The sequence below is a fragment of the Nicotiana tomentosiformis genome, chromosome 7 (assembly GCF_000390325.3).
Source record: "Nicotiana tomentosiformis chromosome 7, ASM39032v3, whole genome shotgun sequence".
Taxonomy (NCBI): Eukaryota; Viridiplantae; Streptophyta; class Magnoliopsida; order Solanales; family Solanaceae; genus Nicotiana; species Nicotiana tomentosiformis.
This window is the reverse complement of record NC_090818.1, coordinates 67,155,733-67,182,085: the sequence shown is the minus strand read 5'-3', so window position 1 is coordinate 67,182,085 and position 26,353 is coordinate 67,155,733. Positions and strand designations below refer to the sequence as shown.

General features: G+C 37.2%; 2 protein-coding genes across 3 annotated transcripts; one reads left to right on the top strand and one right to left on the bottom strand.

The window, feature by feature from the left end:
- Window positions 1-2,665: 2,665 nt before the first annotated feature.
- Window positions 2,666-3,148, bottom strand: LOC138895730 (uncharacterized). Its single transcript, XM_070180454.1, has one exon. The coding sequence runs from the start codon at window positions 3,146-3,148 to the stop codon at window positions 2,666-2,668; it is 483 nt and encodes a 160-aa protein (XP_070036555.1).
- Window positions 3,149-19,235: 16,087 nt separating this feature from the next.
- Window positions 19,236-24,503, top strand: LOC104095763 (uncharacterized). Of its 2 annotated transcripts, XM_009601959.4 has the most exons (6): window positions 19,236-19,361; window positions 20,982-21,329; window positions 22,065-22,293; window positions 22,384-23,188; window positions 23,577-23,748; window positions 23,868-24,503. In XM_009601959.4, the coding sequence occupies exons 2-5, from the start codon at window positions 20,987-20,989 to the stop codon at window positions 23,652-23,654; spliced, it is 1,455 nt and encodes a 484-aa protein (XP_009600254.1). In that variant the 5' UTR covers window positions 19,236-19,361; window positions 20,982-20,986; the 3' UTR covers window positions 23,655-23,748; window positions 23,868-24,503. The 2 variants fall into 2 exon arrangements, with proteins under 2 accessions (XP_009600254.1, XP_009600253.1); XM_009601958.4 differs by having other exon boundaries at window positions 22,065-23,188.
- The last annotated feature ends 1,850 nt before the right edge of the window (window positions 24,504-26,353 follow it).

Below are 26,353 nucleotides of genomic sequence, written 5' to 3'. Positions count from 1 at the left end.
TGACAGAAGACAGGAGTTCGCACAGGCGCGCCGCGCCACGGTTGTACATTGTTTCTCAAAGTCCGGCTTTTTGCTTCGATTTTGATATCCAGACGTGGTGTTCGACCCCCGAACGCGATCCCGGCTTAATCCCTTGGACTTTACGCAGACTTCAAAGCTCCAAATAGCTCAAATTCATTCTGTAATATCTATATAGTTTGGAGTCCTCCTACAAGGCATAAAATGCACAATTAGTGCAGAACACTAGCGATTACAGCTCAAACTCAATTAAAGTGCAGTAAATTGGAGTGTAATAAGCGACTAAAATATGAGATTATAGCCTACCATCAACACCCCACACTTAAACCATTACTCGTCCTCGAGCAATCAAACCATACTTTATATAGACACAACCTTATTTAGAACCTCCCCTAACTCATTACACCAAGAATATGTAAAATAGACTAAGCATAGTAGCGTAACATCCTCGCCTCAAGATTTGACTTAAAAGCACCACGCGTTATTTATAGCCCGCTCACTTACTCTAACTCAGAGGTCAACGACATTACCTTTCCTTCATGAATCACGTGCTCTCACAACAAAAGAGAGTAGTTCCATACACAATAGACATTAAGAACAATTGGGAACTCAAGATAGAAAGAATTCACTCACTCTCAAAAACAATATTCATATGCCACAAAAAATGTACCATAGGCTTGCCCGTAGTGTACTGCTCAACTAATCGAGCTCATTCAGTCAAGGATCAAATAGGACTTTAATTGGTTGTAATGTAGGCTGCGGGACAGGTAGGATACATTTAGATAAAAGAATGACTACACCTCCCTAAGCATTTTAATACATATAATTTAACATTCAAAACCCCACATTTATGTCAAACCATAACTCCATCTTTACATTATTATACATTAGCTCCAACTTCTTTAAGCACAATTATAGCAGGAGTTACCACTTATCAATGAATATTTTTCACAACAATACAATTATTTTTTTCTTTCTTTTTCAATTCAAGTGGCTCTTACTTTTTCAAAACAGTGCACTTTTTTTCCTTATTTCATTAGTTCCACTCAAAAACTAACCCAATTACCCCACACTTCAACTTTTGCAAAGTTCATAATAAATTTAAGTGCTCACGAGAGGTACAAGGTTCAAATATATGGTCAATTCAAACAAATGGGTAGGGCTTGCAATGTGATTGTCAAAGAGACATGATTACAGGCTCAACGAGGTTAACTAAGATACATCACAATTAGGTAGGTAATAACATATAATTGGCTAAAAAAAAGAAATGCATATATCACTTCCAAGACTAAACAAAACTACCATTTCATGTTGCAAATACACGGGGCAAGTTCTAGACATCAAATGCAATGTACAGAATACAACAAAACCTTACACACATATGACACATAACTCACTCAGGATTGGACTATCAAGACACTCTAGTCCAAGCAGTTAAAGTTAAAATTATACAATTTAAAGTACTTATGCAAGAGTCAAAAACTGAGCCTAAGCGTCACAACTAAAGCACTCACTATTCTCAAGGCATAAGCAAGTCAAGAGATATTGCTTTCAATTCAAACCATAGTACAAGGGTTCCTACACCTAACAAAAATAAAAACTAACTACACTCGGTTCAAACAAAATACTTGGAAAAGAACCGCGGTACAAAGAAACATCAAGGGGAAATTATTACACTACCTAACAAAAGAAAATCTTTTTGTCTTTTTATTTTGACTTTAATCCCTCAAGAAACCCGTCAAATGATATCCATCGTCGGGAAAATTCGAAAATTTTAAATTTTTATGGTTTTTTTCTCATTTTTCTATCTCTAACTACTAAAACAACAAAACTAAATTACTAACACATATACATACAACATACAATTTTCCCCACCCCCACACTTTAAGTTGTGGAATGTCCCCATGACACACAATTAAAAAGCATAAGGTAAAGGAAACTCCCCTGAATATTCAGTCGGGGTCTGAGTCGAAGTCGGGCTCTATTCCACGCGCCCGAACAAATGCACATATCCATGAAGACAACTTCTTCTCAACCTTCTTGGGGTACACCCCACACTTATCTTTCTCAATCATTGGGACCTTCTTATTCGCACTTTTTACTCTCCACTCAATACTTGCAGCTGGCTTCTCCTTTTTCACTCCAGCTGCTACATTCATCTCAAACGTCACCATCTCCTCACCCACTCTAAGCATGAGTTTTTTATCATGTATATCCAATAAAGCTCTACCCGTTGCTAAACATGATCTTCCCAGGATGAGGGGGACCTCCTTGTTCTCCTCCATATTTACCACTATGAAATCTACAGGAAATACAAACTTATCTACCCGAACTAAGATATCTTCCACTATCCCCTCAGGTATTATAGTTGTTTGGTCTGCCAGCTGCAAAGATATTGGTGCAGACCTTATCTCTCCAAGCTCATTCTCCAGTTTCCTGTAAATAGACAAAGTCATTAAATTAATTGAGGCACCAGAATCACATAAAGACTCATCAAAACTAAGAGTGCCTAACGAGCAAGGTATAGTAAAACTTCCTGGATCTCCGCACTTTTGTGGGAGTTTGTTTTGCAAGATTGTGTTGCAATTCTCTGTGAGCTTGACCACTGAGGTCTCTTCTATCTTCCTCTTCTTTGTCAGGATTTCCTTCAAGAACTTAGCATAAGCTTCAACATATCTAGAAATCTCTTAAATTGCTTGTCCAGATTCTCTCTATAAAGCTTTTGGGGAAAAGGTAAAGCAGGCATGTGCTTGATCACATCATCAGATTCCTCCCTTCTTGAAGTTTCCTCCTCCTCCTTTTTCTCAGCTCCCTTCTTGCCTTTCTTCTTCTCAGTCTTTTTATCATCTTCAATTTTCAGCTCTTTCCCACTTTCTTTTTCAGGCGCAGCTTCTTTGTGAATTGGAGTGGGATCTTTCAACACTTGTCCGCTTCTCAAGGTTACAACATTTATCATTTCTTTGGGATTCTTTTTAGTATCAGCTGTCAGAGTACCTAGGATTCTCTCAGATAATATTGTTGCAATTTGTCCCACTTGTCTTTCCAAGTTACGCAAACCTATTCCAAGTTCTTTGATAGCTGCACCATGAGCATCTAATCTCTCATCAGTCTTGACAATGAAGGATTTCATCAGATCTTCTAACCTAGACTGAATTGGCTGTTGAGGCTAAAACTGCAGCCTCGGCTGATTCACAAAATCGGGAGCTCCTTGAAATCTGGAGTTATTTTGTTGCCATGCATTTGCAGTACCCCCAGGTGAACTCCATGAAATAATAGGGTGCTTCCGACCCATTGCATTAAAGTTATAATTCCCCACAGGATTTACTTCCTTAGTTGAGGCTTGACACTCATGAGTAGGGTGTCCTCTTCCATATATATCACATGCTGCATGAGGCTTATTATGTATCGAAGCTAATATCAGCTTCCTTATCTCCTTCGCCATGGCACCAAGCTATACCTACACAGATGTGTTAGCATCAACATAGTGAACACCATTCGACCTTCTTCTTTCAGCAATTTCAGAGAGCCACTGATTTGCATCTTCAGACAATTCATCGAGGATAGTCACTATCTCCTCTGGTATCTTCTTTATCAACGGACCTCCAGCTGCGTTGCTCAATGTTCTGCGTGAAGCCGGTGTCAATCCATCCCAAAAATCCTGCAGTTGCATCCAGAGTTCAATTCTGCTATCTCCTTAAACCTCTCCCAAGCTTCAAACATAGTTTCAGTCTCATTCTGATAGAAGTTATGAATTTCTCTTCTAAACTTGCCCGTTTTAGCTGAGGAGAAATATTTAGCAAGAAATTTTCTGGTCATCTCCTCTCATGTTCTAATCGATCCTTGGGGCAAGTTTCGAAGCCAGTGTTATTGCATCATCTTTAAGTGTGAAGGGGAATGCCCTTAGGTAAACTACATCTTGTGACACACCTGTCACGCCCCAAAACCATGGAGCGCGATCGCTGCTCAACCGAGTGAACCCGACCGAGCAAGCCTGTTAGATTTCTTCTACCCATACTCATTCATGAATAAAGAGAACATATGTTTTCCTTAATTAAACAATAAAGTGGTCATGTCTACATAGCATAGTTTATTTTTCCTAGTACCAATACGCAACCCACACTATGTCTACGGAGTCTCTATAGATAAAGAAGAGTACAATGATAATGCCGGCAACAAGGCCCCGGCTATACCTCAACCATAATACATAAAGAATAAAAGATACATGATCCCGGGATGAAGTGGGGCTCACTAAGTCAGCTGGGAAGAAGGTGTACTGCTATTACTGATCAATGTCTCCTGCTGTGGAACCACCTGCATCCATTTAAAGATGCAGCGCCCCCGACAAAAGGGATATTAGTACCGTCGAATAGTACTAGTATGAAAACTAAACACCAATTAAAGAATTTAGAAATACAAGATAATTATGATGAACCAGTGCGGAAATAGAATAATATAGATAACCATCTCAACCATAGCAAGCTTATTAAAAGTTATTAACAACATTTATAGGATTTAAGATGAGATCCTCTATAACCATCTTCACACAAAGAGGCCCCGCCGCCTCACCCGATGTATGCAGGTGGAGGTGTACGTACAATACCACAACTCTAATCAAGCGGCCCTGCCGCCTCACCTCAATGTATGCGGGTGGATGTATAACCACAGTACCAAGAACCTATACAAAGCGGCTATGCCGCCTCACCCTGATATATGCGGGAGGAAATGCATCGACGATACCAATACCAACACAAAGCGGCTATGCCGCCTCACCCCAATATATACGGGTGGTGGTGCCACAACAATACCAAAACCATACACAAAGCGGTCAAACCATCTCACCCCAATGTAAGCGGGTGGAGGTGCAGTCCCACAATATAATAATCCCTACACAAAGCGGTCATGCCGCCTCACCCCAATATATATGCGGGTGGAGGTGTATCACAATCACAATCCCTATACTATAATCCCCATACAAAGCGGTCATGCCGCCTCACCCTAATATATGAAGGTGGAGGTGTATCACAATCACAATATCTACTCAACTTGGCATAATAACTTTCACATAAATCACGACTAGAAATTATAACATATGGATACGTAATCCATAGTTTGGGACACATACTCAATTTATAATGCAATATGATAAGAGTATTTGAAATACAAATTGAACATATATCTTCATCACAAAACTTATCGGAATACTCGATTTATAATCAACATCTCAGAACTTACAAGGATAATGAGAATTCCAACTCTTAAAGAAGAGTTTAGCCAACGTACCTCAATTGAGCTTCCTTAAACTCTAAAACGTTTCGGAATTCTTAGCAACTTCAATCTATTTTAGAAATATAACAAATTGAACCACAATTAGGAAGATGATTATGGTTCTAGCTCATTTGAGCATTTTATCAAACACTAGGTGTGCATTAAGGTTTCAAGGCCCTTTTTATGGAGGATTCCATCATCCCACAACCCAATCTTTACCATTTTTATCTCAACAATCTTTCTACATCCTTTGATAACACATGCATGTAGGATAACCAATCCTCTTGCCCAGAAATTATCTTGCTTATTATTCAATTCTACACAAAATTTGAAATTGAGGGTTAGGGTGTAGAATCTTACCTCTAGGATGAAGAATTAGTGAGTTTCCCTTCTTAATCTTCCAAAACTTGGGCAAGAATTGAAGGACAAATATTGGAGAACACCTTCTCACTCTAGGGCACCCTCTCTCAATCTAAAATGTCAGATAATAGCTCAAAAATGACCCAAAGAGTGTATTTAACGAAATAGGGTCTGGTTTTAAAAACTCAAAAATGAAGCTCCGGAACAAGGTATGCGATCGCATAATGCACCGCATAACAGTTATGCGGTCGCATAGTCGACCGCATAGTTGCTTCCAACTAACCCAATTAACTGCCTCACTCTGCGGCCATTATGCGGTCTGTAGAGTGGTTCTGTGGTCGCATAATGGACCACAGAAATGCACCGTTCCACCAAATATTTTCCTTTACTTTCCGGTGCATTGTTTAACCCAAAAAGTACGAGCCATTTTCTACAATTCTCAAACACGTAAGCCTAGTCCAACACCATGAAACATTATTTTCTTTGCAAAATTTACCGGGCTTACCACTTAAGTACTTCAAAATTTTCTGGGGTGTTACAACACCATTGTATTGAAAGGTGTTCATTATCTCCTCGAAGTCCATCAGATGATTGTTTGGATCTTCATTCACCTTTACTCTGAAAATGCAGCTGTTTTGAAGCGTTTGGAGCAACCCTTGCTTCAGCTCAAAATTATTAGCTGCCACTGGAGGTGGCCTCATACTTGATAGGACTTGGTTGTAAACCGGTCTAGCATAATCACCAAGTTATCTCCCTTGACCGGGAGCTATGTTTCTGAACTGGTCTGCACCCACGAGCTGATTCTGAGCCATTCTTCGAGCCCTCTCCTCCTCATAAGCAATTTGTGCATCTCTAAGTGCTGCTTCTTCAACATACCTTGCAACTTTCTCTCTGATTTGGGCTGCCTCTCTCGCAGCCAAATCAACATTATCATCATCTCCAGCCAAGTCTTCCTTGGTTGTGGATTGCCCAACCTTATCTACTTTCTTGGCGAGATTTCTTTCCTTTCTCAACTATCGCAGTTGTTTCTCGATTTCTGGTTCGTATGGTTGCAATTCCTTACAAGAAGATCGAGTCATGCACCAATCTAACATGTAGCCTGCGCACAGTCAAAGAACACCAAACGTAAAAAGGGAAAAATAAAATAAAATAAAAAGAAAAATTCCTGAATTAGCACTATAAACTAATTAAAACACTATTGATTGCCAATCCCCTGCAACGACGCCAAAATCGACGAGCGCAAACCACATACTAAAATATGCTCGCTAGTCGAATATAGTAAATTTAAATATCGTATCCACAGGGATGGGAGTTAAACAGTATTATCGTAGTTTGTAGCTAGATTGCTATCCAAGATGATCAACAATTTAGGTTTATGTGATTAAAATTAAATTTAACTAAGAATCTATATTATTGGCTAATGACAATCAATGCAAGTATTAAGCAAAGGAAGTTATCAATTGGGAGAAGATAGGGTTGATAGGATAGGTGCAAGACAAATGTTTGGGATTTAACTCTAGATAATTCACTTTTAATGTTCAAGTGAATCTCTCGAATTCACTTGATTATTAGTTCAATGGATTAGTAGAAACTCCTCTCTCGATTAAGTCTCAACCTCACAAGATGAACCAATTTTAAGCACGTGAAGATATGCAAGAATTCGTAGTGGATTGATCTTTAGGAGAACCTCTCTCGATTTTCCTCCTAACTAAGTTTAATCAACAATTCAACTAGCCTCTTCCGATTACTAAAAATAATTAATGACTTCAACCAACAAAATATAATGCAACAATATCACAAGTTATGCTTCTCTCGATTACATTAACAAAGTGAATATAGATGCAACAGTTAAAACATCCAAAACGATTCAATATATAAAACTAGAGTTAATTATCCACAAACAAGTATCAATACAACAAATCCATCAAACCCTAAAGAGAACTACTCCATGGATATGGAGTAATTCATCATAACAATGTTAAAGTTAAAGGAAAACATAAAATAATCCAAACCCTTGTCTTGAGTGAGGATTGAATGATGAAATCCTTGAGCTTTTGCTTCTCCACCTCCTCCTTAGCTTACTTAAGTCTAAGATGTGTCAAAAGTCCATAAAATAACGTTTTTACATGTATTTATACTAAGTAGGGTCGGGCCCACATGAAAATACATTTTCCTACGCTAAATAGGAAAATACTCTATAAAAATTGCACAGGCGTGCCGTATGGGGCGACAAGCCATGCGCCGTCAGTGGGAAAGTCCAGAAAGTTGATGTCTGATAGAAGACAGGAATTTGCACTGGCGCGGTTGTACATATTTTCTCAGAGTCCGACTTTTTGCTTCGATTTTGACATCCAGACGTGGTGTTCGACCCCTGAACGCGATCCCGGCTTAATCCCTTGGGCGTTTACTCGGACTTCAAAGCTCCAAAAAGCTCAAATTCATTCCGTAATATCTACATAGCTCGGAATCCTCCTACAAGGCATAAAATACACAATTAGTGCATAACACTAGAGATTACAGCTCAAACTCAATTAAAGTACAGTAAATTAGAGTGTAATAAGCGACTAAAATACGAGATTATAGCCTACCATCTACCATCATGTTCAACAAAGGCACAAAGAAGCATATAATTCCCCTCTTGAGCATGGAAACCTTGGTGCATGCATATACGCTCGTCACCTCGTATATGCATCATCCCCGCATATAGCAAACAATATCAATTAGTAGGAAAAATTTCCCCAATAAAGTTAGGCAAAATACTTACCTCTTCCGAAAATAAGTCAACAATCAACCACGGCTTTCCCTTTAGAACAAGCCTCCAAACCAATCAAATCTAGCCAAATATCATTCAAACAATTCAAAACAAGCTTTAGAAACCACCCACGAATGAAAAAGGTTCAATTTTTAGCTACATTTAAAAAGTCAACAAAAGTCAATCCTGGACCCGCTTGGTCAAAATCCGAGATTCAGATTAAAACCCGATTACCCATTCACCCCCGAGCCCAGTTATGTAATTTATTTTGAAATTCGACCTCAATTTGAGGTCTAAATCTCAATTTTACTAAATTCTTAAATTCTACCCAAAACTCCTAATTTCTATTACGAAATTCTTAGATTTAATGTTAAAAACTCATGAAAAGTAATTGAAATTGATTGAAAACTAGTTAAAGATGCTTACCAATGAATCTGGGAAACGTTTTTCAAAAATTGCCTAAAGAGTGTTTAGGGTTGAAAAATGGTGTAAAATAAGCTAAATCCCGATTTTCCCCTCTTTTACCCTATTGCGGGTATCGCAATTGCGAACTCTTGTTCGCAAGTGTGAAGCCCGCATTTGCGAAACACTGATCGTAAAAGCGACCAGTGCAATAGTGTCACGCCCCGAACCTGGGCCTGGACGTAACACGACACCCGGTGCCTGACTACATGTGACCGAGCGAACCAACTAGGTGACTGAATCAAAATGTCATATCATAACATATTGAATGCGAATGATAAACTAACACATGCCGATATACTGAAAGTCTGAATGATATAAATCACGCGCGAAAATATATTAATATAAGTCTGAAACATATAGGTAGCAACATTGCTTAACATGAAAATCCAGTGACTCTGTCTAACTATTACTCTAGTCTATGAAGCCTCTAATGAAGTATTGAAAACACTGAATGTCTGAAAATACTGAAGACTGTAAGGTAATGGTGATGCCCCGAAAGAACTTGGGATCACCAAATAGCTGGTACGAGAATCCTAGCGCTCTGAATCGTCAACCTGAAAATCATTACCTGCATCGTGAGATGCAGGCCCCGGGCAAAAGGGACGTCAATACATTTGAGTTGCACTAGTATGTAAAGCAACCGAAATAAAGAATTATAAATGCTGAAACTGAAACTACGCTGATAACTCAGAATTGATAATTGATAACTAAAATGATAAATATTGAAACTGAAACTGAAATGATAACTGATAACTGAACTGATAACTGATATTTGAAATGATAACTGATAATTGAAACAAAGGAAGTAAGGATATGAATACTCCCTCTTTTGAATGATGAACAACCCGTTTATCTGGATAAACTACATCCTCGGCCCCAATATATATGTGCACAAGCTACGGCCTCAGGCCTAAGTATACGCATACATAACTACGGCCTCAGGCCCAAAAATACATAAAGCATCAACTACGGCCTCAAGCCCAAACATGCATAAAGCATAAACTATGGCCTCACGCCCAAATATGCATAAAGCATATAAACTACAGTCTCAGGCCCAAATACAGGTGTTCAATATTCAAGGATTTAAATTTTGGAAATGAAAATCATACTACAATATGTGATGCTGAAATACAGAATCATATCGAGTTACATGATACTAGAATATTAAATAGGACTAGACTGAGACATGTATTCTTGAACTGATTATGAAAACTAAAACTTCAATTGTTTATGACATGCTAAGTAATCTAGACTGAGACTCATGGGCATCAACCCCAAGTCTATATTGATTACGCACTGAGATCACAACATTCAGAATGAAAGTCATGAACGAGTTATGAAGCTAGATAATAGAAGTTCTGCAACTATTTAAGGAACTAGGCTTAACTATATTTATGAGGCAAGTAGTAACGTCGTAAAAGAAACGTAGTGTAGGGAGAATCATTAATATTCCCAAACATAGAGAGTTAGCCTCACATACCTGGACTCTGGCCCTTTAAGCGTATCACAATATTTGTCGCCTCTTTTTCAACGATAATCTATGTCAATATATATATCAAGATGAACCAATATTAGCACTTATTCTCATGTTTTAGTCACTTAGGATTTTTATCAAACATCTTATGGGCGTAAAGCCTCATAGCCCTTTGTAATTGGTCTTTTCTTCACCAAGTTCTCATTCTACTACTTCTAGGTGATTCTACAATCCCAAATAGATGTAACTAACACCATTTCTCATCACCCAAATGTTTACAATAATCATAAGTCAATAATCCAAAACCCTAGTATAGTTCTTATGGTTCTCTTTATCAAAACCATTTACTGTTATCCCAAAAACTCATCAATTCATAGTTATAAATGATTAGGGAGTATAAGTATTACCTTTTCGAAGTTCACTCCTCTTGGCTTCGAGTTCTAGGGTTTCCTTTCTCAAGAATGGTGTCTCAACCAAATATCTAATGAGTGGAAGGATTTACCCATGTTAATAAGGTGTTCGAGAATTGAAATTAACTTAGAATCATCGTTAGAACTTACCTTGGATAATGGAGGGACCTTGGGAAAGTTAGGTTCTTGAGAGCTTCCCTTTCTAGAGTAGGTTTTCGTGTTTGGGTGTGGGGGAACGAGGTAAGGGTTTTAAATAAGTAAACACGTCCAAAAATTGAGGAGGAAAATAAAAGTAGCTCGGTTAGACTTCGACGGCGCGAGGCATCGTCATGGGCGCCACAATAACTGTGCAAGGCGCCATCAGAGGCGCCAAAATTATAGTGCCTTGCACTGTCTGGGGCACTGAGGATGATGCCCTGGATAGTGCCTTGCACTGTCTGGGGTGCTAAGGTTGATGCCCTGGACAATGCCTTGCACTATCTGTGGCACTGAGTTTTTATGGCCTTTCACTATCTATGGCTGTGAGTTTTCATGGCCTTGCACTGTTTAAGGCTATAAGACGGACCTCCCATAAACTTAGTTGATTCTATTGAATTTTATACACCTCACTCTCGATCTTGATTCTAAAATAATTGTTTCCACCTATACTCATCCTGATAGGACTTCACATGTCTAAAAGGTCACATTAATACTCATTTAACACATCCACAACTAATCCGGATTTACGGGGTGTTACATTATCTCCCCCTTGGGATCATTCGTCCTCGAATGATTGTCCTGGCTGTAACTACGACTTACTCTAGACCTTAAACAGGACTGATGGAAAAATGTGAACAATGTACTGTCATGAACACATGCATACTAAACTGAATGGATACATGATTACTAATGTGCTGTGATACTGAACTGAATAGCTACTGAACTGAATAGCTACTGAACTGAATGGCTACTGAACTGACTGAACACTGAGCGGACTGGATACTGAAAGACATGGAGATTATAATATAAGTTCTGAATGAGAAGGATAGCTACCTTCGACATTTCTCCAAAACACCTGCCAACTAACAGATCATAATGCTAGCTTCATAGGGCATCGTAATACACATAACATGAAACATAGACATGAATACTTATCTGTTATAGATACGTGAATTTTGGATTAACGTGGATATATGAATACTGAACCAGCACGAATATTCGAGTACTGAACAGACGTGAATATCTGATCACTGAACTGACATCAATATCTGAGTACTAAGCTGGCATGAATATCTGAATACTGGACTGACATAAGTATCTGAGTACTGAACTGACTTGAATGTTCTAACATAAGATCTGAATACTGGAAACATAAATGTCGTGATATGAGATTTGAATACTGAAAACTTGAATGTTATAACATGACATGTGAAATAGTGGGTGTACAACTGCCAATTCTGGTGGAAACTCTAACTCAAAAGCTACTTTCCCGACTGTGTGTAAGATCCTATACAGCCCGATGTGTCTGGGACTGAGCTTTCGTTTCTTCCCAAACCTTATAACACCTTTCATAGGCAAAACTTTTAGAAACACCCAATCATCAACTTGAAACTCTAGGTCTTTATGCTGCACGTCCGCATAGGACTTTTGGTGACTTTGAGCCGTCTTCAAATGCTCTTGAATTAACTTGACTTTCTCCCTAGCATGATTGACCAAATCTGGTCCCAACAACTCTGCTTTGCCAGCTTCAAACCAACTAATTGTCGATCTACACTTTTGCCCATACAAATCATTCTTTCAAAATGAGTGGGATAATCTTATTATAAGGTCCATATTTACCAGCTCCACTAAAGGATATGTGTATTTTGTGGTAAAATACTGGGCTTTATACTGCTCGACTTTCACTTGTTGACAATTCAGACACTCGGCAACAAAGTCTGCGACATTCGTTTTCATGTCATTCCACCATTAAATCTCCTTGAGATCATGATACATCTTAGGGGAACCTGAGTAGATATAACACCTGGAATAATAGGCTTCTAACATGAACCTCCTTCTCTAAGTCCATTTATTTCTAGACACACAATCCGTCTTGGTACCTCAAAGTACCATCATCTCCCCCTTTGATCAAAAGTCATCGTCTTATGCTTATGAATCTCCTATTTCACCTACAAAAAGTAAGGATCATCAAATCGTTTCTACTTCACTTCGGCTACTAAGGAGGAACAAGTCATGTTCTGGACAACAACTCCACCACCTTCAAAGTCCGAAAGTCGAACTCCTAGCTTGACTAAGTAGTGAACTTCTTTCACTGTAGTTATCTTGTCTGCCTCATTCATGACCTACACTTCCCATACTGGATTATCTTTTTAAGATACTTCCTAAAAACACTTATAGTATTGTTGTAAGCTAAGTCTTTGACCAGTACATCGAAGATTAGAGTCTCATGATCATTCTACGCACTTGTGTTTCTTACACTCGCTAGGCACATTCCTTGTGGTAATTATATCATTTTTTTGTATCCCATGCTAACTTTTCGGGTTTCAAATCTCCAACTGGACTTAGTGATGATTTTCACAAACCCCCCTCCTAGACCAAAGGTTAAGGTCTTGTACTTGCGGTTTCTTCTCTTTTGTCGGGATCCGAACAACTTTCCTCATCTTCTGCAATTTTTTGCACTTTACGTCAATGACGAATCATCTTATGAATTACTTTTGAGCAATCTTTCTTACTAGGAAAAACTAGATTACTTACATAAATAGAAAGCTAATGTATTCATAACTATCATATACAATCTTAATGATTTAACTCTGCTCACTCTGTCTATCTTGGGAAAACCTCCTTTCGTTAACTCTTAAAGGCTATTCTTCTGTAGTTGGATCTCTTACTGCCTAGCTGATTCTTTTTCCCTACTACTCTATACTTCGGGTTTAACTTAAAATCTTTGGGTTCTAACACACGTTCGGTATTTTAAACTGTCATCCACTCACTATAGTTAACCAAGCTAAGTAAATCAAATCGTACCTCTACTATCTCTGCTGAAATTGCTAATTCACTGTATCTACTCAAAACTTACTTGTTATTCCTTTACTAACCACCTACTAGCCTCATGTTTTCTTGTTCTGCTTTGAATAACTTAAGTGAAGCATAAGGTTATTTCTAATTTCCCTCACCATCCGACCCTATTCTACGGTCGCATACTATTTTTTTTTGTTTTGAACTATGTACATGGATCACACTTAGGGAAATTTCATTTGTATTAAACAAAATTTGAATATCTAACCCGAAACTTTCTACACACTTCAAAATCATATCAGACTACAAACTTCCGGGGTAAACACTTAGTCATATAACCTAAGGGGGACTGTCATATCCTTTATCTCACAATAATAGATGCTACTTATAGTAACTTACTAACACGGTACTTTCTAGTTCTAATATGAATAAATCTAAACAACTTAAAATCATTCCCTCAAATTCAATATCGGCGGCTCTTGTTCTCATTTCGTACATCATATTTCTTAGTCTCATGCATGAGTCATACGGAAAACACATATTTGGCAATAACAAAAATTTATGACTCCTAGGTTTTGCCCTTAGGCTCTTTTCTATTCAAAACTATAGTGATCAATTCTATGTCCGCTACGATTAAATTCTTAACCTGTTATACTATGGGGTCTGACATTTGAACTATCATCATCCAACTTGTGGCTCCATTTCTAAGAATTAAAATAAAATTATTTCGTGAGGTATAACACATACAGATACGTTATCATACATAACTTGTCCTTCAGAGATACCATCATCTCATAAATCACTTCCTACACCATCTGGCGAGTCTTGGGTCTTAATCCAGACCTAAAACATGCGAAGATTTTGCTATAATCAACATTAGTTACATTTTCTTTTACCACCAATAGGCATCACTATATACTCAAAAGTCACCAAAATTTGGATAACTGAATAACTGATAACTGGCATACTGAATAACCATAAACCTGCTAAATGAAAGATTGTATAACTGGTAACTGAGGTAAACTGATAACTTTAAAACATGATAGCTGCTTTCGTACTTTTAAATAAGGTTATGCTCTAATTGTACTACTATCGATTTTATCCCACTTTCAACATCCCCTCAAGTCTCATTCATTACCAACCTCTACTCCATAATTATACCCCAATAGGTGATCATATCCTCTAGGACCTTGAGTTTTTCCTGCCCATCGCTTGGTCATTCGATACGTCTGGAATTCGATAAGAAGAGAAGGTTTCTTATTGCTCTAAGCTTCATGGCACGATCTAGAGTAGAAAGAAATAAGACAATCCTAAATGTCTTGGTAGTTAACCATTTATATGGGTGGCCGGCACACACTCATAAAGGAAACTCCACTGGACACGGCTTCATAGACTCCCTAGGACTCTTGAACCTAGTGCTCTCATACCAAGCTTTGTCACACCCCGAACTTGGGCCTAGATGTAACACGGCACCCGGTGCCTGACTACATGTGACCGAGTGAACCAACTGGCTGACTGAATCAACATGTGATATCATAATATACTGAATGCGGAAGATAAGCTAACACACGCTGATATACTGAAAGTCTGAATGATATAAATCACGTGCGAAAACATTAATATAAGTCTGAAACATATAGGTAGCAACATTGCTTAACATGAAAAGTCTGTGACTCTGTCTAACTATTACTCTAGTTTATGAAGCCTCTAATGAAGTACTAAAAATACTGACTATCTGAAAAATACTGAAGACTGTAAGGTAATGATAATGCCCCGAATGAATTGGGGATCACCAAATAGCTGGTATGAGAATCCTAGCGCTATGAATCGTCAACCTGAAAATCATTACCTGCATCGTGAGATGCAGGCCCCGGGCAAAAGGGACGTCAGTACATTTGAATTCCACTGGTATGTAAAGCAACTGAAATAAAGAATTATAAATACTGAAACTGAAACTAAGCTGATAACTGATTATTGATAATTGATAACTGAAATAATAACTATTGAAACTGAAACTCTATGATAACTGATAACTGAACTGATAACCGATAACTGAAATGATAACTAATAACTTAAATAAAGGAAGTAAGGATATGAATACTCCCTCTTCTGAATGATGAACAACCTGTTTATCTGTATAAACTACAGCCTCGGGCCCAATATATATGTGCACAAGCTACTGCCTCAGGCCCAAAAATGCATAAAGCATCAACTACGGCCTCATGCTCAAACATGCATAAATCATAAACTACGCTAGGCCCAAATATGCATAAAGCATATAAACTACGGCCTCAGGCCCAAATACAGGTGTTCAACATTCAGGGATTTAAATTCTGGAAATAAAAATCATACTGCAATATGTGATGCTGAAATATAGAATCATATCGAGTTACATGATACTAGAATATTAAATAGGACTAGACTGAGACATGTATTCTGGAACTGAATATGAAAACTAAAACTTCAATTATTTATGACATGCTGAGTAATCTAGACTGAGACTCATGGGCATCAACCCCAAGTCTATGTTGATTACGCACTGAGCTCACAACATTCAGAATGAAAGTCATGAACGAGTTATGAAGCTAGATAATAAAAGTTCTGCAACTATTCAAGGAACTAGGCTTAACTATATTTTTGAGGCAAGTAGTAATGTCGTAAAAGAAACGTAGTGTAGGGAGAATCATTAACATTCCCAAATATAGAGAGTTAGCCTCACATACCTAGACTCTGGCCCTTTAAGCGTATCACAATGTTTGTCGCCTCTTTTTCAACGATAATCTATGTCAATATATATCAAGATGAACCAATACTAGCACTAATTCTCATGTTTTAGTCATTTAGGATTTTTATCAAACACCTTATGGGCGTAAAGCCTCATAGCCCTTAGTAATTGGTCTTTTCTTCACCAAGTTCTCATTTTACTACTTCTAGGTGATTCTACAATCCCAAATAGATGTAACTAACACTATTTCTCATCACCCAAATATTTACAACAATCATAAGTCAACAATCCAAAACCTTAGCATAGTTCTTATGGTTCTCTTTATCAAACCCATTTACTATTATCCTAAAAACTCATCAATTCATAATTATAAATAATTAGGTAGTAGAAGCATTACCTTTTCGAAGTTCACTCCTCTTAAATTCGAGTTCTAGGTTTTCCTTTCTCAACAATGGTGTTTCAACTGAATATCTAATGAGTGGACGGATTTACCCATATTAATAAGGTGTTGGAGAATTGAAATTAACTTAGAATCATCATTAGAACTTACCTTGGATGATGGAGGGACTTGGGGAAGTTAAGTTCTTGAGAGCTTCCCTTTCTATTGTAGGTTTTCGTGTTTGGGGTGTGGGGGAACAAGGTAAGGGTTTTAAATAAGTGAACACGTCCCAAAGCTGAGGAGGAAAATAAAAATAGCACGGGTAAATCTCGTCGGCGCATGGCATCGTCATGGGCGCCACAATAACTGTGCAAGGCGCCATCAAAGGTGGCAAAATTATAGTGCCTTGCACTGTCTGGGGCGCTGAGGATGATGCCCTGGACAGTGTCTTGCACTGTATGGGGAGGTGAGGTTGATGCCCTGGACAGTGCCTTGCACTATCTGTGGCACTGAGTTTTTATGGCCTTGCACTGTCTATGGCCGTGAGTTTTTATGGCCTTGCACTGTCTAAGGCTATAAGACGGACCTCCCATAAACTTAGTCGATTCTATTGAATTTTATACACCTCACTCTCGGTCTTGATTCTAAAATAATTGTTTCCACCCATACTCATCTCGATAGGACTTCACATGTCTAAAAGGTCACATTAATACTCATTTAACGCATCCACAACTAATATGAATTTACGGGGTGTAACAATTAGGCCCCAAGAAGTCGTAATTGCGACAAAAGGTTCGCATTTGCGACTGCCCCCACGTGCACATTTGCGATCAAAGCTTCACAAATGCGAAGCTAGCCAGCCTTCCCAAGTGTCGCAAATGCGACGGGTATACCACATTTGCGGAGCTCCCACAATCTGCATTTGCGATCAAAACTTTGTATTTGCGAAGTGTCCATTCCCCAGCGCCCATCGCAGATGCAAACATGTTCTCGTATGTGCGAGATCTCCAAGTTGACACCAGCAACAACTATGCATCAGTCGTTACAAACTTATCCACATTGCATCCGAAACTCACCCGAGTCCCTTGGGCTCCAAACCGAACATGCACACAAGTGTAATAACATCCTACAAACTTACTCACTACCTCAAATCATCAAAATAACACCAAATACACAAGAATCGATCATCAAACTCAAGAATTTCAACTTTGAAACTCATTTTCACAATTTTTCACATAACACACTGAAATGCGCTCGTGTCACCCCAGACTCCAATCAAATGTGCGTACAAGTCTAAAAACATCATACTAACCTACAGAATTGTCAAAACACTGATCCGAGGTTGTTTATCAAGAATATTGACCGTGGTCAACTCTAGCCTCTTTTAAGTCAAAAATTTTATTTTCTTCAAAATTTGACGTAAAAACTTTCCGAAAAATGACACGGACCACACACGCAAATCAATACATATCAAATGAAGCTATGGGAGATCTCGGAACACTGAATACACTAAAATTAAAGCTAGTACTCAAAACGACCGGTCGGGTCATTATAAATATACCATTGGTCGACCATCTTCCCTTTTCTATCTAATAGAATAGAATAGAAAGTATTAACGAATCTCATGATAAGTTTTATACTAAAATGGTGGAATTAGCTATTTCATATAAAAGGCGTGATAGTTAATCTCATAGGATATCTTATTCTATGGAATATTCTTGTTTGTCCCATCATTGTCTCAAACGACCCCTAATAATCATTGATAGCTATGTACGCCCTCTTTTCAATTTATATGAACTTATTTGACTAGACACGAAGTTTAAGAAAAAAAAGAAGACTTTTGAACTTGTGGTGTAAAATATGACACATATATTTTGTGTAACTGTAAATCATTGTATAAAGGTAAATTATTTTTAAATATAAAAAATGATCATTCTTTTTGACACAAACTAAAAAGAAATAAATTCACATTGCAATTATACCGTCTGCCACATGCCAGCCTAGAGTTATTAACTTGTAAACGTGCAAATTGCATACCGGTAGTGTATTTTTGCTCAAATATTATACTCTCCCCGTTTCAACTTATGTGAACCTATTTCCTTTTTAATCCGTGCTAAAAAGAATGAACTCTTTCCTTATTTGGAAATAATTTACCTTCCTGTAATGATTTATAGCCACACAAAATATATGTGTCTCATTTTGTACCACAAGTTTAAAAGTCTTCACTTTTTTCTTAAAACTCCGTACCTAATGAAATGAGTTGACATAAATTGAAACGGAGGGGCTAGTTGCTTATTACTAAGTGGCTCAGTTTAAATAATTTTTAAAAATTGTCTACGTTTAAGACCGTGTCCCGAAATCTGCTACTTGTGCACTTCCCCCGACATATTCGGGTCGGTTAATAACCCTTCTTTTTTTTGGTAACGTTAATAACCCTTTTTAAATAACCATATTTTGCCCCAAGTATTCCAGAACATTGCCCTTTCCTCCGCGCACGGCGTCTCCGATTACCGGTTCAGGTAATGCATTCGATTTTTGCTTCTTTGCCGTTGAGCAGTCGATTCCTATTCAATTTCCCCTCTCAATTGATTGCTTTTAGTTTTTACGTTGGGCATCAATCAAAGTACGTGGCTCGCACACCCTCTAACTGTTTTTTTTTTCTTTGGGGAATGCGCTAATATACATAATACATAGTATGTAATTTTTGTGTGATGGGCATGTAAAATTTATGGACTCATCTTCGAGGAGAAGTGGATGCAGTTGTTTACATTGTGTGCTTGTGAGTTTAAAACGGCCTGTTGGTTCGATATAGCCATAATTAGAGGTCAAGTTGGATCGTATGTGGCATTTTTACCCTTTCAAACTCCTAATGTTGTAGCTGAAATGTGATGGTAGTAGCTGATAACTTGCAATACTAAGAGAGATCATTTTATCTCCTGAAGTCGATAGGTTTATTCTGGACATTTTCTTAAATGAGTTGTTCGATTATTAGCATTTTCTTGAGATTTTCTACAGTCTTTATTGTGTGCGAATAAATTAACTTAATTTTACGTGATTCTTTTTTACTTCCAGATTTCTGTAAGGTCAACCGATTGGGCTGTCATATCTATATATGTTACCATCATAAATTTGGGCAGCACTAAGCAGGAACTTAAATTGAGCACCCAGTTTTTGCTATTTAATTCTGAAAGTAAAGAATAAAATGGTTAGATAGAGGTGAAATGAAATAAAGGAAATCATTGAAAACCACTCATTTATCTAGTTATTTTAACTCTCTCCGTAGTACTATGTTTATGGAACTAATTTCACTTCAACGCAAATGATGCATCTTCACCTTTGTCTTCTTTTGAAAATAACAAACTACATCTTCACCCTTGTCTTATTTTCTAATTTTCTGTATACCTGTCAGGGGCGGACCCACGTGTATCAAAGAGGGTTCAAATGAACCCGCTTCGTCAGAAAATATACTGTGTATACACGTAATTATCATCTAAACAGAAACAAAACGGTTATTAAAATAATGATGAATCCTCTTGACACAGCACGCCTTTGTGGCGTAGTGGTCAAGCGGGTTCAAAAGTTCTAGAAGGTTTAGCGTTTGAGTCTCCAATGCGACACTCACTCTTTAGTTTTTGACAATTTTTGGTTACGTTTGTATGGCTGCACTACCCTTGTTAAGTTCATTATAGAACCTTAACACTTGATTCAGAGTGGGTTCTTTTCTCTTCTATAATTTGCATTCAAACATGCAAGTAGATTTAAAAAACTTGCTAATTGGTAAAGCTAAAAACGTGAACTTTAAAATGATGACTTTATTTTGTTGTTGTGAATAAAAAAGAAGAAAATTTAGTTGAGCAAATCTCGCTTGTTAGATCTAATGTAGTTTCTATTATTGGTGTCGTGTTTAATGCAACCGCTTGTACAAAATTTCCAATACTATTGAATGGTGCTCTACAGCCCAGTGAGATGTGTGTTTACATTCAAGTATCGGAAATCCCTGCTATCCATAATATTTTATGTTTGAGTTTGTTCTTAGTGCATTCCTCAAAATTAAGATCATTGATTTTTCTACTGTTCCCATATTCGTCGAAATCATAATTTGGACTAACTTGCTCCTATGCCTACTTGTGATATTTCAGATAAAATGCTGCAGTTATTTCTATCTAAATCATCATGGAAGGAAAATGCAGATGATGAATCAGCTGAACAGAGAAAAGCTCTTCTGAATGAGCTAGAATCAGTTATCTGGTCACTGATATCGGTGGAAGGTCGATCTGAATCTCGTCTTTGGCTTTGCAATGCTGTCGCAGGGGTACGGTCTATAACACCCTGTAATCAACATGAGTTATTCATGACCTTATTGAGGTCTAAGCCACCAAAGCGGCCCTTAGTCGGACAACTGCTACGATTACTTTTCCAGAAGGAACCTCAGAAAGCAGGGCATATCATTGCAAAGAAATGCTTTCTATTAGAAAATTTCTTCAAAGGTAAGGTTTTTCTTTACCTTACTTGAATTAGTGGGTGAAGTTCATCTTGATCTGTCGTTTTTCTTTAAGTTGGTTATTTAGTTCCTTTTTTTGCTTGATCTATGAGCCATGTGCTTCTAGATTTTTCGGATGAAGCTTCCTTGATTTTAGCTTGTTCTTCATGTTGAATTTATAGATTGACTCTTTCCATGAGATATTTTGATTCAGTTATCACCTGCAAAAGACATGGTTTTTCTTACCAATCACGTATAACTTCAAAACGTATAATTTGGCTGGAAAAGTGGGTTTATTTGAGGAAAAAAGATTATTTGGTGACTTCACAGTTTGTTGAAGTTTGCTTTTGTCATTAAATTAAGTTAAAAAACATTAATGAGAATTGCCAATGGTACTTTTACCTATATGAAAAAAGGAGAATTACCAGGGGTACATTCTTTCTTGGGTTATCTTGTTGAGAGTTGCTGAACAAACAATAAAGTATAATTTTGTCTCAAGTCTGTGTAGTTTTTCTTCTGAAATTTTGAGGGAAATAAAAAGTTCATGGTGATAGAACTGTTCCAATCTTTGTTCTAATATTCTTTATATCAAAACGACTCTAGTATAGTTTGTTTCCTGGATTGCTGTAGAGGTTAGTATGTGGTACATCACCTCTGTTCAAACTTACTAAGATATTTTCCTGTACTGATTATCTGATCTCAGTAATTTTTATTTTTGGTCTGTAAATTATTGATCTTGCAGGAAACCAAAACCGTATTTTGCAGTGGTTCTCTAATTTTGCTGGTACTTGTTATGCAACCCATACAAAGGGGGCTAAGGCATTGTCCCAGTTTGCTTTTGTAAACAGAGACATCTGTTGGGAGGAGCTCGAATGGAGGGGGAAACATGGGCAATCTCCTGCAATGGTTGCCACAAAGCCCCACTATTTTCTTGATCTGGATGTCGAACGAACAGTGGAGAATTTTCTTGAGTATGTTCCTGAATTTTGGTCATCTAAGGAATTTGCCGAGTCACTGAAAGATGGTGATATTCTGACCATTGATAATAATTTTTTTGTCAGTATGTTTGTTGACTTGATGTACAAGGAGGATTTGAAAGAAGTTTGGGAAATTATAGATGAGTTTCTCATTGAGCAATCTTTCTCTTTCTTATGTCAACACCTTCTCATCGTTCTTGGGGAACAAGATCTAAAGGTTTTCTTGGATTTACTCCAAAGATATGTTAAACCAAGGTTGCAAAAGATGGATTGTCATGATTCTTCTTTTTGGCTGGAGATCATACTCTCCAAGTGTGATGGCAGTAATTCTCTTGATCAGTTGCTTCTCTTGAATGCAGTTACTACTCAAACTCGGCAGCTTATGCGATTTATACGTGAAGAAGGAAGTCAGGAGCAAAAGGAAAAGGTTAAGCATATTGTTTTCCAAATTTGTACACCAACAATCTGTAAAGATAGCTTTATACCAATTCTAAGAGAATGTTTCAGCAGAAAATCTTTAGGAACTATAAAATGGTTGGGATTGCAGTCTTGGGCATTCCACTATTATTTATCTGAGGAATTCCAACATTCCAGTTCCTGGGAATGTTTATTTGTCGGCAATGACATAAGCTTTCGCAAGTCCAAGATTTATCCAATATTAGATCACGATCAACTTCTGGAAGAAAGTGAGTCTGAGCAGGACACCAGGTCAGCCAGAAATAAGCGCAAGAAAAGGCAAAAACACAAAAAGAAAAAGAGAAGGGATCTTGAATTTGAAGAATTAGACAGGGATGAATTTGCCGATGTTATTGAGGATAGACCGGAGTTGCATTTGACATCTGGTGACTGGTTGCTTTCTACTGATGGGTATTCGACTACTTGGAGCAGCGTAAGTTCAAAATACATTGTTTTCCTTCAAGTTCTAGTCTCTATTTGCCTGGCCATATTTTTCCACCTTCCCATTGCTATATTGACAATTGACATATGAATCCTGAACATCTAGGGCCTCTGCTGAGAATCTCTTCCACAGAACTGGCTGTTAGACCATTTGACATTTGTCATATATAATTTAATTTGTTATTGGTGCAACTAACAGATTTGGGGATTGTGTCCATCATTAGCAATTTGAATAACGGAAGCATGCTGATTAATGTTGCATCTTTCTTAGGGGAAAGAATATGATTTTGAGCAAACATTACATGCATTAATGATACTTCTTTTGATGTGTGAAAATTATTTGTGTTTCTTGGTTTTTTTAACTGTCATGATTTATATAGGTAGACCTACCTGAGCACATATCAAAACATTGCTTCTTCACGTGGATGAAGTGGGTTATTGAGGGCATGAAGAGATGATCTTTCATTCGTGAGTGGAGTTCTTATCTAACAACAAAAAGATTATGGTCATCTTATGCTTTCCATATCCATCCCCTTATGGAAGAACTTGCAGGTTTAGTGGTCTTCTCACTTTTCTTTTCTTTAGTTACAGACTGAGTAGTTCCACTCATCACAATATATGCTTGTGGTTATCACCTTACCTTATTTTGCTTTTGTCATTTGAGATTGCAGGTTGTGTGATAATTGAGATAAAAAGGGGCCGGTTCTTGATTTATCACTCTGGTTCAACGTCAGGAAGCATCTATTAAATGGTGCTTCGCCATTGCCTTCTGTGCTGATTGCAACTTTCTATTTCTTTTACCTTGAATCCTGCCTTGTAAGTCAAGTATCTGCCGAAGCAATTCTTCACTGATTGTGAAGGTAACGATCGATATGAGGACATTGCAGGTTTGAGTTCTGCTTCTTCCTTGGGCCTTATGTGCTTAAAGCAGACCTTTCTCTGCCTAATGTTTCCTCTGTTCTACACCATGTTTCCAATGGGCAGAGGTCCTTTATTGCCATTTGCCAGTGCCCAGGAAAGCCAGAAGTTTCTTTTGCATCTACTTATACAGGTCCTAACAGTTAATTTTTCATGTAATTGAAGTTTGGAAATGTAGCCCCGTCGATTTCATCTAACTTTTTCATGATATGATGTATTGACGGTGCTACTCTATTTTCCTTGATGAATTATAGTTGTGGAGGATTTGGATTATGAGCAATATTTCAGTTCGCTACTGAAGTATACTATTAGTAACAATTACAGCCACAACTACAGGGTCTTATATAAACTAAAAAAAGAAGCATATAAAATAGGTTCGCTTTTACTCCTTTAGCTTGTGTTCTGGGTTGAGCCAAAGCTGCACCTCAATTCGATTCTAGATGCTTAGCTTTGTATTGATCTTGATTAGTTTTACTTTATTTATTTATTTATTTAATTTTTGGTAGAATGCTTAAGAACACCCCTAAACTTGGCTCGAATTATTAGTTCCCTCCTCAAACTATACTTAGTCCTTATTATCCCTTTACACTTGGATATTTGAAAGCATTTACCCCCGAACGATCTCATCCTAGGGAAGTAGCATACACTTGCTACGATCTCATCCTAAGGAAGTAGCATACACTTGCTTGTCATGTGAATTTTTTTGTCGACGTGGCATCTTTTGAAAATAATACTCCTTTCTTGCTTGTCATGTGAATTTTTTTGTCGACGTGGCATCTTTTGAAAATAATACTCCTTTCGTTTAAAAAAGAATGGATTTATTACTGTATAGGGAGTCAAATAGGATTTTTCTTGATCATGTTTTGTACAAATATTTTTAAATATTCTAAATTGTTGACTATTGTGACTTACTTTTTATGTAGTTTCTAAATATGTAGATTTTATTTCAAAAATTTTAAAGAATTTATGTTTGAATTCAGACTGAAAATAAGTCAATTTGACTATCGTACTCCGAAAAAATTCAAATCGAGGGAGTATATATTTTTGCACTTTTTTTAATTCAGTAATTTTTTAGATTATCTTTTTCTGTTTAAATTTATAAAAATATTGTTGAAACTCCATTATTTAGGCTAAATTTTATTATTTGGCTAAAAATAATGAAGATCCAAGTAAATTTTTTTCTAAATTTGGTCCGACAAAGAAGAAATATACAGTTGAGAGAAATAGTCGTTGCATCTAATAAATAAATAAAAGTAAATATACAATCGGAACTTGAAGCCAAGGGCGTGACATACTGGTCAATGAAGTGGGTGAGAATAATAAGGTCTCGAGTTCAATCTTAATGGAGGCAAAACCACTAGGTGTTTTCTTTCTATTTGCTCACGCATTTGTGGACAACGTTACCTGGTACCTATTGCTAGTGAGAGGTGATAGGTATCCTCTTGAATTAGTCGAGGTGCGTGCAAGCTGGTTGGGACACCACGATTATCAAAAAGAAAAAGATACAAAATTGAAATAAATAGTCATTGCATCTAAATAAGAAATAAAAAATAAGCACACAGTTGCAAATTAATTATTTTGGCTATACCTTTTTTATTTGGTTAAACATACTGAGATTTTTTCCCTATAGGTTAGGACAATATTTACCCGTTTTAGCTTGATTTTTAGGTTTTCAACAAATAGCTAGAATTCGTCTATAAAATATATATAATCCAACAAATTGCAATATTTTCCTCTTCCTCCTTCAGCCTTTTGACCCTGCTAAACCCACTCAAAATCTTCACTAAATTGCCCAAAAGTTTAGATATAAGCTTCTTAAAGTATTTTTAATTGTTTTCGAGAACTCAACTTTTGAACTCCAAGCTTTAAATTTTTGTTAATGGGAAAAAACTCTTCTTCAAGTTTTTTTTCCACTCCAAATCAATGGGTAAACATGAAAAGGACTTGAGAACAACAACAAACCAACGTGAATTACTTAATTTTTTAGGTTTTCTTTTTAATTGTCACGACCCAATTTCTCCTATAGGCCGTGATGGCGCCTAACGTCGCCGATAGACAAGCCAACGGTGAACTAATCATGTATTTATTCTTTTTAATAATTTCAAAGTAGGGGATTTGTATTTATTAAGTAAATGAGAAGTGAAAAATTTAATAAAGTAAGCGTAAACTCATAAAGGAGCAAGTACATTGATATAAATACCCCAAACCCATCAAATGTCTACTAGTATGTTTCCAAGAC